The following is a 15103-nucleotide window of genomic DNA, read 5'->3' as shown; positions in this document are numbered from 1 at the left end:
AGAGAAAGAAAGTAAAAGTAGGGATGTGTGGCCCTCCACCCTTACTTCCAGCTGCCCAAGGCAGCTCTATACACCTGAACTTGGCCCTATTTATGAACAATACCAAAGCAAACACATATATCCCGTATCTTGGGTGGGAATGTGAAATCTGGGACCTGATAGATGCCCAATCTCCCTGCCCTTCAGATGCCTCAGGTACATGTGGAACACGTACCATGTTCAGATGGAGTGTATTTCCCCTTCCTGCTCCACCAGCTGCAGACTCTGGGATGCTCAGTGTCCCTCTTCATACCTCTGCTCATGGCTGAGCCTCTGGCCCTCATCCAGACAGTTCTAGCTCAGCTCCTGACTGTGTTGGCCGAGAGCCAGGATACTGGCACTTCTCACAGGAAGGAGCTTGCAGGGTATGCCAACGCTAGTCCATCTGGTCCCCTGTGGGGGTCTGTCAGGCTCACCTGTGCCACCTGTCTCCAAACACAACTGAGCAGGGTAAACAGGAGGAACAGAGACAGTAAAGCAAGGAAGGCCCCCCTCCCCACCAAACCCTGCCCCAATTCTGAGACTGCAGGCATGGAGAGGTGCAGTGGGGAGGCTGGCAGGGCAGATGAGAGGACAGGGTGACTGGGGGCCAGGCCAGGAGATGACAGAGCTCTACTATTTTCTGCTCTCAATCTTGGACATTTGGCACAGGGTCCCATGCAAGGAAGTGGGATACAGGCAGCCAAAAGCCTTTCTCCTGCCCCAAGATGCTGTTTCTGGGGCAGGAGATGGGAGAGGACAGTGGTCCAGGGCTGGATCCCTGCTCTTGAAAGGCCTGGGCCCTCAGAGTGGGAAGATAAGGAAGCCAGAGAAACTTGAGTACTTCCAGCCCCCCAGCAGGTTCCCCCGACGTAGGCGCAGGGACACTCGGTCTCCTGGGTCCAGGGGCAGCAGCACAGAACTGGTGGCTGCCTCCCGGGTCACGTCTGGGTCATTGGCGAAGGCTGAGATGACAGGCCACGTGTTCAGCATCAAGCTTACCTGGAGAGCGGAGCTTGGTCAGCACCCTTCCTCCACCCTAGGCTCCTCTAATCTTAGGGTCCCCTAAAAGCTTCCTCTCCTATCTCCAGCCCCAGTGAGGGAATCTGTAGGATCCTGGAAATGCTGGGGTTGGTCAACATTTGAATGGCACATTCCCCTATACTTTGTTAGGTGGACGTTTCCCACCTTGCTCCTAACCCCTAACCCCCTGATTTGTATCACAGGATACAAACCAATTAAGGGTCTGTCCAGAGGACAGCCAAGCTCCACTTACTCTCCACCCACCCACCCCCATTCCCATCCTGAGCTGGTATGGGGCCCAGCACTTGAGTCACCTGGACAGTTTGGCGGTTGTACACCTTCACCACATGGAAGCGGAAGCTGTAGACGCCTCGGACAGGGGCCACGAAGGAGCCAGAGGCCCGATCAAAGCCACCACCTTCGTTCACCAGGACCTGGGGGAACAGACTCTGCTGAATGAGTTGGAGAAGGCCTGTGGTTCAGAGATACCCCAGGATTAGGGAAAGAGACAGTAAGTAAGGGAAAGAGTGGTTAAGCAGGAGCAAAGAGTAAGAATGATCAAATAAAAAAGAAATGGTGAGAAGGGTCCAATAGGGTGCATATGAGTAGGGAAGGGAACAGTAAGGCAACTGGTTGTTAGGGGGCAGGTAGGAGGCTGGGGTGGGGTTGGGTTTGTGTGTGTGTGTGTGTGTGTGTATGTGTTGCTTTAAGTATGAGGGGTAGCAAAGTAGGCTTGGACTCCCAGGTTCTAATGTCCTTCTGGGTCCCCTGGAGGGAATTACCTGATCAAAGTAGATAGCTCCACTGGTGCCATTGCCTGTCTCTCCCGCTGGTTCATGGTGGTGGCTCCGGACTGCAGCAAATGCCACTCGTCCTGGGGGCGCCTCTCCAAGGGCTGCTCCTCCAGGACCTCCTGCAGCAGCTCGGCCAGGCTCACAGACCACCAGACATTCCCCTTCCAGTAGCACAGGCTCTGTTCCCTCTTGGGCCCACCCAGCCCCCAGGGCCAGAAGTATCAAGGCCAAGTGTGGCCCTGGGCTGGGTGGGGAACCGGCCAGGAAGCCTTGCTTTGCCCCCAGCATGACTCTGTGTCTCTTTGACTCACTATGCCCCTATCTTCTGCTTCCTCAGCCTTGCTCCTATCTCCTGTCTTCTCCTCACGCTGCTCCTCGGTCCTCTGTCCGGTCTCACAGTCACCTGGTCTCAGCACCTCCCTCTCCATACCTCTCTGTGCCCCAAGACTCTGTCCTGCCTCTACTCTGTTACTCCTGCTGTCACTGCAGTTCCCTCCCTCTTGGCAGAGCATAAAATGACAGCAGTTGGGCCCTGGGAGGGGATGAAGGGAAGCTGCCAGAGAGGAGGGCCACAGCCAGAACCCCAGGGCAGTGTCTTCAGATGGCAATGAAGTCTGGAACTGCAGCAATAAAGAGCAAGGGTGTATACGTGTGTGTACGTGAATATGTGTGAAAGTATTGCTTGTGAATATGTGAGTGCATGAGTATGTGTGCATATGTGAATGTAATGTGTTATGTGTGTGCGAGTTTGTATTGTGGCCACAGATTCCACAGTCCCTTCTTCATCTCTTTTCAAAACTCCTCACAAATCAGCAGCCCTTCTCTGTGGCAATCCCCGCAACTCCCATCTGTTGGGAGAAAGAGGTGACCTTGTCCATTTCCCATAATTGTTTTGGTGAAAAGTGCTTGGGTCAACAGTGCCACTTTCCTTCTCTGATCTTCCATAATGTTAAGAAGCTGAGCTGCAATCCCAAATGCATGCCATTTGAATCCACCGGCTGATCCGCGGGAGAAAGGATGGGCAATTTCTGGGTTGATTATACCTCCTCTGAAAGGCCGCTGGAGGGTCAGCTACGAGCCGGTTCTGACTCAATGGCACTCAACAAAAATCTCATCCGAAGGGATTAGATGAACTTGAAGGTTTCCTGTACACTCAGCTTCCAATGAGGAGTTCCTCTAACAACATATAACAGCACAGAACAAACAAGAGCTCAGAAGAACACCGAGAGGTGAAGAGGGAGGTGGGCAGAGGGTGGGGGCACACCGTGGGGACCAGGTTTGGCTGCAGGCCAGCCGCCCCAAGGAGGCGGGGCGAGGCGGCCTCGATCGGAGAAGCCCTGTCGCGGGGCCCCTCCTCCCGCCGGGCTGCGAGCCGGGGCCCGTGCAGGGACAGCCCCCGGGAGGAGCCAGGCTGACCCCGCCCCAGGCCAGGAAGTGATTGAAAAAAACATTTGCGATGTAGGGGCGAGAGGCCCTTGTTGGGTGAAGAGTCTGGGAAGGCCCGCCCTTCAGGTCCCCTGCCTGCCCTTCTCCCCAGGGTGAAGCTGGGGGCCCGGGGCGCCGAGAGTCACCGGCGGGACGAGGTTGGAACCGGCGGCCGGGGCTGGTGGGCGCTCCTCTCGCTACCGAGGCGCAGGGAGCTGGAGGCCCAGGAGTTGGCGGAGTGGCTGCGCGGGGGCGGCGGGGCATGGGGCATGACGCAAGGGGGCTGCAGGGGGTGGGGAGGTGGGAGTGGCAAAGACCGTGGAAGCGCAGACAGGGACCTGAGGGGCCCGACCTGGTCTAATGCCTGATGAGGATTCGTCTTTAAGACGCTGGTTGGGACCCGAGGACTGCAGGGTCCCCAGAGGAGAGACTTCTCTAGTTAATACCTTTTCATCACTGTCCATTCCTTCTGGTCCAGAGAGAACCTTATTTATCCATGACTCAGTTTCCAGAGTGTCCCCTGCCTGGGTACTCTGCCCTCCCCACTGGACGGACTCAGATGCATGTCCCTCAGAGAGGTTGTTTACCAGACCAATAACTGTGGGCAGGGCCCTGTGGATAGTGGGTGTGATCTGGGAGACCAAGATTTGAAGGGGAATGGAGTTCTGAGTTTTTTTTCTTACAACTTAGGGCCAGGCGAAGCAGCGATGCCTACCTGGGGGGCCAGTTCTCTGGCCCCCGACCGCTTTGCGGTGTCTGCAGAGGCGGAGGCCAAGGTGCGGGCACAGCAACCCCATGTGGAGCGCATCTTCAGCGTAGGAATGAGCATCCTTCCGAAAGACTGTCCGGAGAACCCCCACATCTGGCTGCAACTTGAGGGCCCCAAAGAGAACGCCAGCAGAGCTAAGGTAAACGCTCCATCCTTGATCATTCTGGAAAGGACTCCCTCCCTCCCTAAGTGGGCAGAAGACTGGTTTGGGGAGAATCTTGACTTTTTGACTGTCTCACTGGCAACTGCAATGCAGTGCTCTGAGCTTTTTTCTTCTTTGCCTGAAGTTTTGGTTTCATTTCTGCAATGATGACCTGGTAAGTTGTGGGCGGTTCTGTCAGTCTTTTGGAGCGCATGATTCAATTAAAATCAACCTGTGGTGTTTGGAAAGAGTTAAGATATAACGAGGCTGAGCAACTAGGCCTCACCAAGGAATTCTCTGGGCCTGAGTTGTTGCTCTGTGTAGTTGGTTTTTTTTTTTTTTTTTTTTTTTTTCTTTTTACTCAGAGCAACCCTATGTGATAGAGTTAACAGTTTCTTGGCTGTAGCCTTTATGGAGTACAGAAGCACGTCTTTCTTCAAAGGCTGGGCTCAGACTGCTAACTTTTCGGTTAGAAACTGAGATCTTAATTGTTCGTGCCACTAAGCAGAGACTTTTTATGGAGTTAGTTGGTGAGGGGATTCCAGCCTATCTTCAACCACCTAACAGCTTTGTGACCAGAGTCTGATTTTCTTTATCAGTAAAAGTGGAATAATAGCACTATCCACTTCATTGGGCTTATTACAGAATGAGATGAAACAGTGAATGTTAGCAGTGATGATCATAATTATGGAAATACTTAACATACATAAATATAGATATTAAAGGAGATAGCATTTGAGCTAATTAATAATCTTGTTCTAGGAAGAAATAGTCAGCAACAGGCTGTGAGAAGAGTACTGAATATCCCATGGACTGTCAAAAGAACAAACAGATATGTTTTTGAAAAAGTACAGCCAGAGTGCTCCTGGATGCAAAGATACTGAAGCTTCATTTCTCATGTAGCTTGGAAAGGGTCATCATGCTTGGAAAGATGGAGGGTCAGTGAAGGAGAGGAAGACCCCCAGTGAGATGGATTTATACAATGACTTCAGCAATGGGTTGTAGTGTGTCAAAGATGATAAGGATGGCACAGGCTAGGGAAGGGTTCAGATTGGCTGTTCATGGAGTTCCTATGAGTCATACTCGACTCAGTGGCACCTCACAGCAACCACAGGATGTCAGCTGAAAAGGGAAAGAACTAAAACTCTTTATTGCTTTTCAACATCCACCTTTGTTGGGAGCTGTGGGACTCCATTGCTGTGCCCTGGGCAGAGAGCTGTGAGGCTGAAGGGCTGACTAGCCACTTAGGATTCTAGCAGTTTCCTTTTTTCCTCTCTCCTCCTCTGGCTCCCAGGAGTACCTGAAGGGTCTCTGCAGCCCTGAGCTGCAAGGTGAGATCCACTACCCGCGCCGGCTGCACTGCATCTTTCTTGGAGCCCAGGGCTTCTTCCTTGACTGCTTGGCCTGGAGCACGACAGCCCACCTGGTGCCCCTGGTGCCTGGCTCACTGATGATCAGCGGCTTGACTGAGGCCTTCGTCATGGCTCAGAGCCGTGTAGAGGAGTTGGTACAGCGGCTGAGCTGGAACCTGTGGCCAGAGCAGTCCCTTGGAGCTTCTCAGTCTGCTGGCATGCTAAGAGACTTCTCTGCCCTGATGGAGCCCTGGGGGGATGCCCACAAAGAGGCCCTGCTGCAGCTGCCTCCAGCTGTCCAGGAGGAACTACTGAGTTTGGTGCAGGAGGCATCCAGGGGGCAGGGGCCGCAGGCATGCTCCTCTGGGGAGAGGAGAAGCCCAGACCTCATGGGTGCTAAGCTCCTGGGAGTTGGGGGTTCCTTAAGTGAAGGCAGGAATTCCTTAGACACTGGATCTATGGGGCAAGAAGAATCAGGGGGTGAGAGACATGCTTTAGAGAAGGTGGGAGGGAGACACACTGGTGGTGCCACCCAGATGTATGTAGGGTGGACAGAACCACCCAGGGAAGAGGCTTGGGAGAGAGACAAAGTCTTCAGGTCACAGTTAGGAGCAGGAGAGGTAGAGGCAGCCGGGCCCCTAAAAGGGAAGGCCATGGTGCAGGAGAGGCTGACTCAGGAGAGAGGAGGCTTCTATGCCCAGGGTGAGCCTCTCGGTGCTCATTGCTCCTCACAGAGGGCAAGTCAGCCTCGGGGAGCCTCCCTTCTCCAGCGGCTCCATAATGGGCAAACCTCACCTCCAAGAGTGCCGAGCCCCCCCCCTGCACCCGAGCCCCCATGGCACTGTGGTGACCGGGGAGACAGAGCAGACAGGGTGGACAAAGAAGACAAGCAGCAGATAGGGACGCGGGGCCGGGGGTCTCCGTGGAAACGGGGCACCCGGGGGGGCAACTTGGTGACTGGCACACAGCGTTTCCAGGAGGCCCTCCAAGACCCTTTCACCCTATGCCTTGCCAATGTGCCCGGACAGCCAGACCTCCGCCATATTGTCATTGACGGCAGCAACGTGGCCATGGTGTAAGTACATTGGGGGGCAGAGGGGGGAGGCGATAAGAGCATCGTGGGGTGAGGTGGGAAGGGGAAGGATTAGACAAGTATCTGTCCACCTTGGGGACATGTGCAAAGAAAGGGGCCAGCTTCCTACCAGGCTCCTGACCCCCAGACTGTGGACCCCTTCCCGCTGCAGGCATGGCCTCCAACACTACTTCTCCAGCCGGGGCATTGCCATTGCTGTGCAGTACTTCTGGGACCGTGGCCACCGGGACATAACTGTCTTTGTGCCTCAGTGGCGCTTCAGTAAGGATTCCAGGGTCAGAGGTAAGTTGAGCCTGATTTTTTATGCCCTGTGACAGATCCCTTGTGGATATGCCTCCATGGAGATAACACTTCTGTTTCTTCTTCTGTAGAGGGCCACTTTCTACAAAAGCTGTACTCCCTCAGCCTGCTTTCCCTCACTCCCTCAAGAGTCATGGACGGCAAGAGGATCTCCTCCTATGACGACAGGTACTTTTCATCTTTTGAACTGTACTTGATATTCAGAGGAGCCCACTGAGAGAATGATGGAGAGAGAGAATTTTACATTTTTCAAGCCTGAGGAAAGGACTAACTATTTTTGAGTGTCCCCTTGTGACTGGGTAGGTAAACTTGTCTGAGAGTGATGAGGTAGACTGTGAGCAATAGGTGGTTCAATCACCATTTATTTTTCATTCATCTACTGCTTAATGATCCTTAATGATGTTTTTTATTTTATTTTTTTAAATTATTTTTTTGTGTGTACTGTCAAATCAGATCTGACTGGTACACGAGGAGATTGTCCCTCCTTCTCCAGCAGAGCATCTGGTGGATTCGAACCATTCACCTATGGGATTGCAGTGCAGCTTCTTGCCACTAGGCCACCAGAGCTTGCCTTAATGATGTCTTGTAGTTGAAAAACTACTGACTTAATGGAATGGAATGGACTTGCGTGTCAGAGATTGTGCGGGTGGCACAGGATAGGACAGGGTTCTGATCTGTTGTTCTCAACTTGACGGCGCCTAACAACAACAGAAAACAATGGAAAGAGAAACTGGTGACATGATTAGCTGACCGTTGCCTTCTTATAACCTAAATTTCTAAACACAGAATTTCCCCCTAACAATTTAGTAAACTTTAAAGACAATAAAATGAAGAACATGAATAGTATGACTATCCACAGCATGATATATATACTAGAATGATCACTGGGTTTGAAATCTGAACATTGGGAGTAGACCCACTTATTCAGTGACTTACTTTCTCTCAGGGTCCCCCTCCTTCAGTTTCCTTACAAATACAAAAAAGAGAAGGTATGTGCTTGTTTAAGCCAGGCGTAAGGGAAGAACAGAAGGGTTATTACTTTGCATTAACTCAAATGTGGCAGAAAGATATTGTTCCTATTATTATAGATGAGGCTGATAGTAAGTGTGACTGGCTGTCTTGACAAAGGCTACTAAGTGACAAAGGCAATATTAGAACGCAAAGCTCTGAGAAGAGTTGCCAGATGGTTTAAACAAAAAACACAGGACACACTCCCTCCCTATACCTGGTGTGGGAAATGGGTAGATTTTAAAAGCCAATTAACCGATTGAAAATTATAAGGTCCTTTTTCTCTAGGCTATTACTCAGTTTTACATGAACAATTAGCTTGTAAATCGTAGTGATTATAAAACTTTCGTGCAAATCACTGTAAAATGTTAAAAACAAATGGCAGCAATTATATATTTAACGGTTTCAAATATTTATCACCTCAAAAAACAAACAGATGCCTTTGAATTGTAGTGCTGGAGAAAGGTATTGTATATCTCATGGATGGCCAAAAGAACAAACAAGTCTGCCTTAGAGGAAGTACAACTTGCTTCTTAGGGGTGAGAAAAGACCTCATGCTGGAAAAGGTAGAGTGGCACCGAAAGAGAGGAAGACCCTCAACAAGATGGACAGACACAGTGACTGTGACAGTGGGCTTGAGTATTTCAGAGATGATGAGGACGGCACAGGATAGCTCAGGTTTTAGATCTGTTGTTAATAAGGTTACTAGAGTCATGGTCCACTCAGTGGCACCTCACAAGCAAAGAAACAAGTAACAGGCTACAAAAATGCTCTTCTCCCATGCTGTTCTGTTTTATGCCTAGAGTCACAGATGTTTCAGGTGTGGAACATTCTTTCTACATCAACACTGTAACAATTGAAAGTGAAGGTTGAGTCACTTTTAATGAAATTTGTACAGTTGTGTAACACCTGGTAGGCAGACAACACTATATGAACTTGGACTTTGTTAATGGTGAACAAGCAAAGTGGTGCATAGCACAGATCTGCTGTGTGTAGGCTGTGAACAAGACACAATGTAGCTTAACAGTAAACCATGCTTAACCAGGAAATACACCAGGCCTAGATTTATATACACCACCCCCTCAATTTCTATCCTAGGTAGAAACTCAGAACCAAACATCTGGGGAACCCACTCCTGAATCCCAGTCTCTCTGTACCACACGTTCTTTCAAAAATCAACTGTCCAACTCATCTTGGTTGCATGTCCTACAGAAGGAAGTGGGAACTCTGGGAACAAACTTGATTCTTATCTTCAAAGAGCCAAAACCACCCTCTCTGAACACCTACAAATAAAATACTTTTAGGAATTCAGAGAAAGAGGAGCCCATTCCTGGCAGAGGCTGTGTATTTTGGGGAAGGGAGATTTCTGTGTGGTGTTGGAGAATGAGGTGGGATGCTCTGCATCTCTCAATTTCACATCTGTTAAAACATCCCACTTAGCACTCATGAGTATTATTCTTGCCTGTGGAACTCAGAATTACCGAAGTGAGGTTCAGTAGCTGCTTCCCAGATGGAAGGACAGTTTGTGAAACACAGTGAAAGAGCACAGGGCATATTTGGAGATTAGGGTAAAATCTGATGATTTTGGCTGGAGTTGAAGGTATGTTAGGGAATGCTGGGAGAGATAAGACTGTAAGGATAGCTTGGAGCTAGGTCCTGGAAGGCCTTAGCTGCCAGGGTTGGGCATGTGGACTTTATTTGGTAGGCAAAGGGCCACTGTAGGAGAGTTTTGTATAGAGGAGGAACATGTTCTTTTGAGAATAAACTGGAAAGTGGTTGAAGGTGGGTGTCCCACTTGTCAGGAGACTTGCAGTGTCCCAATGGAAATATCCTAATAATTAAAGATGATAATGGTGAGACTGGAAAGGAAGGGGGTATAATTGAAAGACTTTTCAGAGAAAGCATACTGGTGGGGTAGAGTGGAAGGGGAAAGAACCAGCTTTTACTGTTTTGTTGTTGTTGATTGCCTTTGAGTCGAGCACAACTTATAGTGACCCTATGAACAAAAGGCTTGAAGCCCTTCTACAACTATCAACACATATCACATTTACTGTATTAAAGAAGCACAAAGTATAGATGAGGGATTGTGGTGAGTGGAAGTGTTATTGGGGAGACCAAATTAGATTCATATTTTTTCCTAACTCTTGGCTTCTATATCAAGTCACCTGGTTGCATGGTCAAGGTGGGGAGAAGTACCAGAACTTTGTGACTAGAAGTGGGTTATAGTTTCTGGAATCCTGGATAATCCAAGAATGGCTGCCCTGGTTTTTGAGATAGGTTTATGGTGAAGTTGGCTGAAGAGACAGATGGGATCATCGTCTCCAATGACCAATTCCGGGACCTGGCAGAGGAGTCTGACAAATGGATGGCAATCATCAGAGAGCGGTGAGGGAGCCCTCTCCTGAGATGGGGCAGGGACTCAGATCTTTCTCTAAAACCGGCTTTGCTCTGGTGTCAGGTGGGAACTATGAGAAAGGGTTGACGTTGCTTCAAAAGATGGTATCCCACAACTTCTGTTGGTGCTGGTCTCACCTGTCTGGGAGTAGGCAGGGGCTCCCTCTGTGACTACACATTCTCTGTCCCCATCTAGCCTGCTGCCTTTTACCTTTGTGGGAAACCTCTTCATGGTCCCTGATGACCCACTGGGGAGAAATGGTCCCACCTTGGATGATTTCCTGAAGAAGCCAGTCAGGTAATGCTCCACGTTCTCTTGCAGACAGCCCCCAGCCTTGACCATCTCTGCAGGAAGTCTTGCAGGCCTGGAGACCTCAGTGTAACCCTCATTTAGGCCAACTTAATTCTTTACTACTTTGGTCATGTTGTAAAGGAGAGACCGCTCCTTGGAGAAAGACATCGTGCTTGGGAGGGTGGAGGGCAGGCTCAGGAGGGGAGGGCCTTCTGGGAGATGGATTGATTCGGTGACTGGGGTGATCGGGATGAGTGTGTTGGAGACAGTGAGATTGGCACAGGACAGAGCGGAGTTTAGAGCTGTTGTACATAGGGTTGCTATGAGTCGCAAGCGACTTGACGGCACATAACAACAACAACAACAGTTTGAGTTGCACTGGGCTTGGTGAGGAATCCTGAGACAGAACATCTTAATAGGGAGGGGAATTCTTATTTCCCCTAACCAGTACTTTTGATGGAGTTATTTCTAAAGTGGGTTTGCTTTGATTTCCAACTTCTGCTGGATCTTTAAATGATTAATTTACTAGGCTAGAACTAGATCATAATAGTGGCCGGGTTCACCCTCCTGATTCTAAAGGAATATCATCTCCCTTTCAGGTGGGTTGATTCCAGTGGTCATCTTGAAGAACTTTATAATTCCTAGAGCCAGGAATAAAACAAAAAACCTGTTGCACTGTGTTAATTCTGACTCAGAGGAAGCCCTACAGGACAAAGTACAACTGCCCCATAGGGTTTCCCACGTTGGAGGCCTGGTGGAACAATGGTAAAGTGTTTATCTGCTAACCTAAAAGGTGATGGTTTGAACCCACCAGTGGAATAAAGATGTGGCAGTTGCAATTAATTTGATGGCAGTGTTTTATTGTTTTAATTGCTTTTCTGTTTTCACTCTTTATGGAGCATGTTGTTGTTAGGTGCTTTCAAGTCAAGTATGACTCATAGAGACCCTATGAACAAAAGATCTGAACCCTGTTCTATCCTGTGCCATCCTCACATTTCCTGACACACGAAGAGCCCATTGGCGGCAGTCACCACACCAATCCACGTGGATGAGGGTCTCCCTCTCCTTTGTAGGGAAGCATACTGCCACATATTTCTTCCGTGGAGCTTTGATAGCTTTGAGCGTGGATAGCTTTGAGCTGCTGACCCTTTTGTTGGTAGCTGAATGTTTCACTGCTGTGCCACCAGGGTTCCTTGAATTAGGAACAAGCAGGGAAATTAGCTGGGAGTTGTTGTTATCGAGTTGGCATGGATCCATAACTGACCCAGTGGGTTTTCAGAGGTAATTAATCGCACAGGAGGAGATTATGCATCCGTCTGCCCTGGAGCAGCTGGTGGATTTGAACTGTGTGCCTTCAGGATTGCAGTGCTGCTTCTTATCACTAGGTCACCAGTGTTCCCTGGAGTGGGGAGCTCTGTAATTTCCCTCCAGGAGGTTCTTCAGCTTTTCATGTTCTCTCTGCTTCTTCCCAGGACATCAGGGTCGTCTGAGGTTCAGCATCCTTCCAAGGGCATTGCTAAGCCTAGCACTCAGCAGCCGGGGAAAGAAGAGGAGAAAGGTGGTGGTGGCATTCGGAAGACTCGTGAGACAGAGCGGCTTCGGCGCCAGCTGCTGGAGGTGTTTTGGGGTCAGGATCACAAGGTGGACTTTATCCTGCAGCGGGAGCCATACTGCCGGGACATCAACCAACTCTCAGAGGCCCTTCTCAGTCTCAACTTTTGAGCCTTATCTGCCTAAGTGGTTGCTGTCCATTAGCTTCATTCACACCCAGCTCAGTCCCTTCTGTGAGAGCCCTGCTCAGAACCTGACCCAGGCTCTCCCGAGGTGGTGGTTTGGGTGAGGAAAGCACTGCATCAAGGAAGAGAATTCTGTAGTCAGGGATGCATTTGTCTGGGGTACTTTTGGGATAGGTCTTATAAAAGAGCCTGATTGCATCTGGGTCAGGACCTCAGCCAACTCTCAGGAGGTTCTGCTCAGTCTTGACCTTTCAGTTTTGTCTTAGCCCATGGATTCTGTCAGGAGTGGGGGCTGCTGGAAAGGATAAGCCTTCCACAGAGACTGAGATTACCAGTCCCACCTGCAAGCTGAGTTGAGGATGGGAAACAGAGTGAGTAGTAAGGAGATGAAGCCTTTCCTTCACCTGGTTATCAGCTGACAAGGTGCTGCTCAGGCCTGGCAGGGCTTCCAGAGCTGTTGGTAGAAATGCTGGACCCTGGAAAGACTGCAGGGTTAGGTGGGCTGGTCACAGTAGGGGAGATGGGATGCAGGGGGATTCCGGCTTCTGGTTTCAGCTATGCTTGTCTGGGACCTAGACTGGGTTAGTTAGCTTGTGTTTCTGTCTGTTAAGTTAGGGGTAGAATTACGTGGGAGGATCTACGGCAACGAAGAGTAAAGCTCTATGTTAGAAAGGTCTCAGGTGCCGCACAGGTTTGCTAACCAAGACCTAACTTTCAGAGAGCTGTGGGCTGTCTGTCCCCTAGGCATCCACCTGTGCCCTGGCTTTTAACTTAAAGAGTTAAAATGTGCCCTATCACGGCTGCATCCCTTTTGGGCAAACCTCCAAATCCACATTCATAAAATATAGCTAAGTTAGGGGGTAATTTTTTGTATTACCAAAATACTCAGGGTTCCTTTGAATGGCAGCTCTCCCATTGCAATCAAATGTTTACAAATTAACCAATGTGTCAGAAAGTCCCCTGTTAAATATACTTACCGATATGCTGGGAACAATCACAAAACCAATGAAAATAGGTTCTGCAGTGACAATGTGATCTGACCCTAACATTTTGTCTGCACAACATACCAACATATAAAAAAGAGGCACACTTCTATTTTGTGTGCACGTGTATGTGTGTGTATGGGGTGGGAGGGTTTATAAAGGTTGTATCTTGAACTGATTATGTGGAAAATGAAAGCCAAAGAATTGGAAGGTACCATGCTGGTTTCCAAACTTAACACTGTCATGTCGGGACATTCTTGACCATGATTTCTGTATGTCATCATCCTGTATCTGCTTGAAGTTCTCTTGTTCAGTGAAGTTACTGCTTCACAGGTCAGCACGTCACATCTTTGGGCAGTATTACTCACTTATCCTTTATTGAGTGCAGCCCCAAATATGCTTTTGTATTACTTCTGCTTTCGAGGCTTGTCATTCCCTCAGGAACAGTAGAGCCAGTCAAATTCCTAGAGAAGTGTCTAAAACTAGAGAAAAGAAGAGGATAGGCACCTGACAGTGTATCTGGACCCTACAGCAAGCTGGGCATGAACTTTTTCATACCTGTACGTCCTTACTCTGAGAGAAACAAGTTGAATGCTGTTGCCCTAGTCCCTCATTCTAACAGCTAGCCTGGGGAGCTAAATGATGAGTGAGTTCCTAGGTCCCATGGGCTTACACTACTATCCTTCCCATAACTGATTTAAAGCACAAGGCAGGTTGGGGATGAGTCTGTTAGGAAATGGCTGGAGGTGACAGCCATTGAGAGGGGTGACTGAGGGAGGTGACAAACCCCTAGGAAGAAAGGATAATGGCCAATGTGGCCTGAATTGGGGGCTGAGGTATCACTTCTGGTCAAGTGTAGAGACAGAAAGGGAAAAGAGCCTACAAAACACTTGGGACTGCCATTGAGTTGAATTTCCTGTTGAATGCTATATCCTTGTCTCTCTCACTTTCAGTATAAAAAGTGTGAATGGGCCAGAACTATTTTCAGTTCTTTTGTGCTAAGGACTCTCCAGGTGACTAAAGTGATCCATTCAGCTAAGAGGCAAGTTCTATACTTTCCACAGGCAGAGAGGATGACTTTGTCCTCTGAATGAACTGAGACCACTATGTGCTTCATTAGCTACCTCCCATTTAGTGACATGGGCCAAAGACTCTCAAAGATCTGGCCTCTTCCTCTGTCAGCATCGTGATGGCACTCTCTGAAGGGTGACCACTACACCTACTAGAAATAGGTCTTCATTTCTCTATTTTTTCGCAACCTCAAACTCTCAATTTGTTTCCAACACTTATGACAACTGAGAGACCAGGGGGATGGATGGATGAAGAGAAATACTGTTCATTGTAACTTTCAAAACCCTGTATAAGGTAGAGTTGATCTAAGGTGGTATTCCTTGAAATAAATGCTAAGTGAACCTGGACCAAAGAGATGAGCCAAAGCTAGTGACATAATTTATTTTTATTGTTTAAACTGTAGAGCATTTTTGCTTTGCATAAAGGAGAACTGAGGCATGAATGAGACAGGAAGCCAACCTAGGAAACTTTATGGGAAGGAGTTGAGGTCTTCACTTGATGGATTTACAACTTCAAGACTAGTGACAATCTCTTAGTTAAACAAGGTGGAGCAACAAAACAATGGGGGCCAGAGGAAGGAGGATTCCCTAAGAATGATGATGTCAGAGCTCAAGTTAGAGGCATACTGGCCTCTTCACAGTGTCTAACCTAGAAGTCACAGCTGGAGGGAGAGGCCTCAGGCCTCTACCATCAGTCTCATTAC

At 49.0% G+C, this 15103-nt stretch overlaps 2 protein-coding genes across 2 annotated transcripts; one reads left to right on the top strand and one right to left on the bottom strand.

The window, feature by feature from the left end:
- Positions 1-822: 822 nt before the first annotated feature.
- CBLN3 (cerebellin 3 precursor) lies at positions 823-2123 on the bottom strand. The gene is made up of 3 exons (XM_006903257.1): positions 1824-2123; positions 1356-1475; positions 823-1020 (listed from the first exon to the last, which is right to left on the bottom strand). Exons 1-3 carry the CDS (start codon positions 2121-2123, stop codon positions 823-825), a joined length of 618 nt encoding a protein of 205 aa, XP_006903319.1.
- Positions 2124-3967: 1844 nt separating this feature from the next.
- On the top strand, positions 3968-12332 carry KHNYN (KH and NYN domain containing). Its single transcript, XM_006903256.1, has 7 exons — positions 3968-4168; positions 5466-6598; positions 6768-6898; positions 6988-7084; positions 10202-10309; positions 10515-10616; positions 12083-12332. Exons 1-7 carry the CDS (start codon positions 3968-3970, stop codon positions 12330-12332), a joined length of 2022 nt encoding a protein of 673 aa, XP_006903318.1.
- Positions 12333-15103: the final 2771 nt, after the last annotated feature.

This window comes from Elephantulus edwardii, unplaced genomic scaffold (genome assembly GCF_000299155.1).
Source record: "Elephantulus edwardii isolate Elephantulus edwardi_28Jun2011 unplaced genomic scaffold, EleEdw1.0 scaffold00550, whole genome shotgun sequence".
NCBI classification, from domain to species: domain Eukaryota; kingdom Metazoa; phylum Chordata; class Mammalia; order Macroscelidea; family Macroscelididae; genus Elephantulus; species Elephantulus edwardii.
This window is presented reverse-complemented; position numbering and strand designations above follow the sequence as displayed.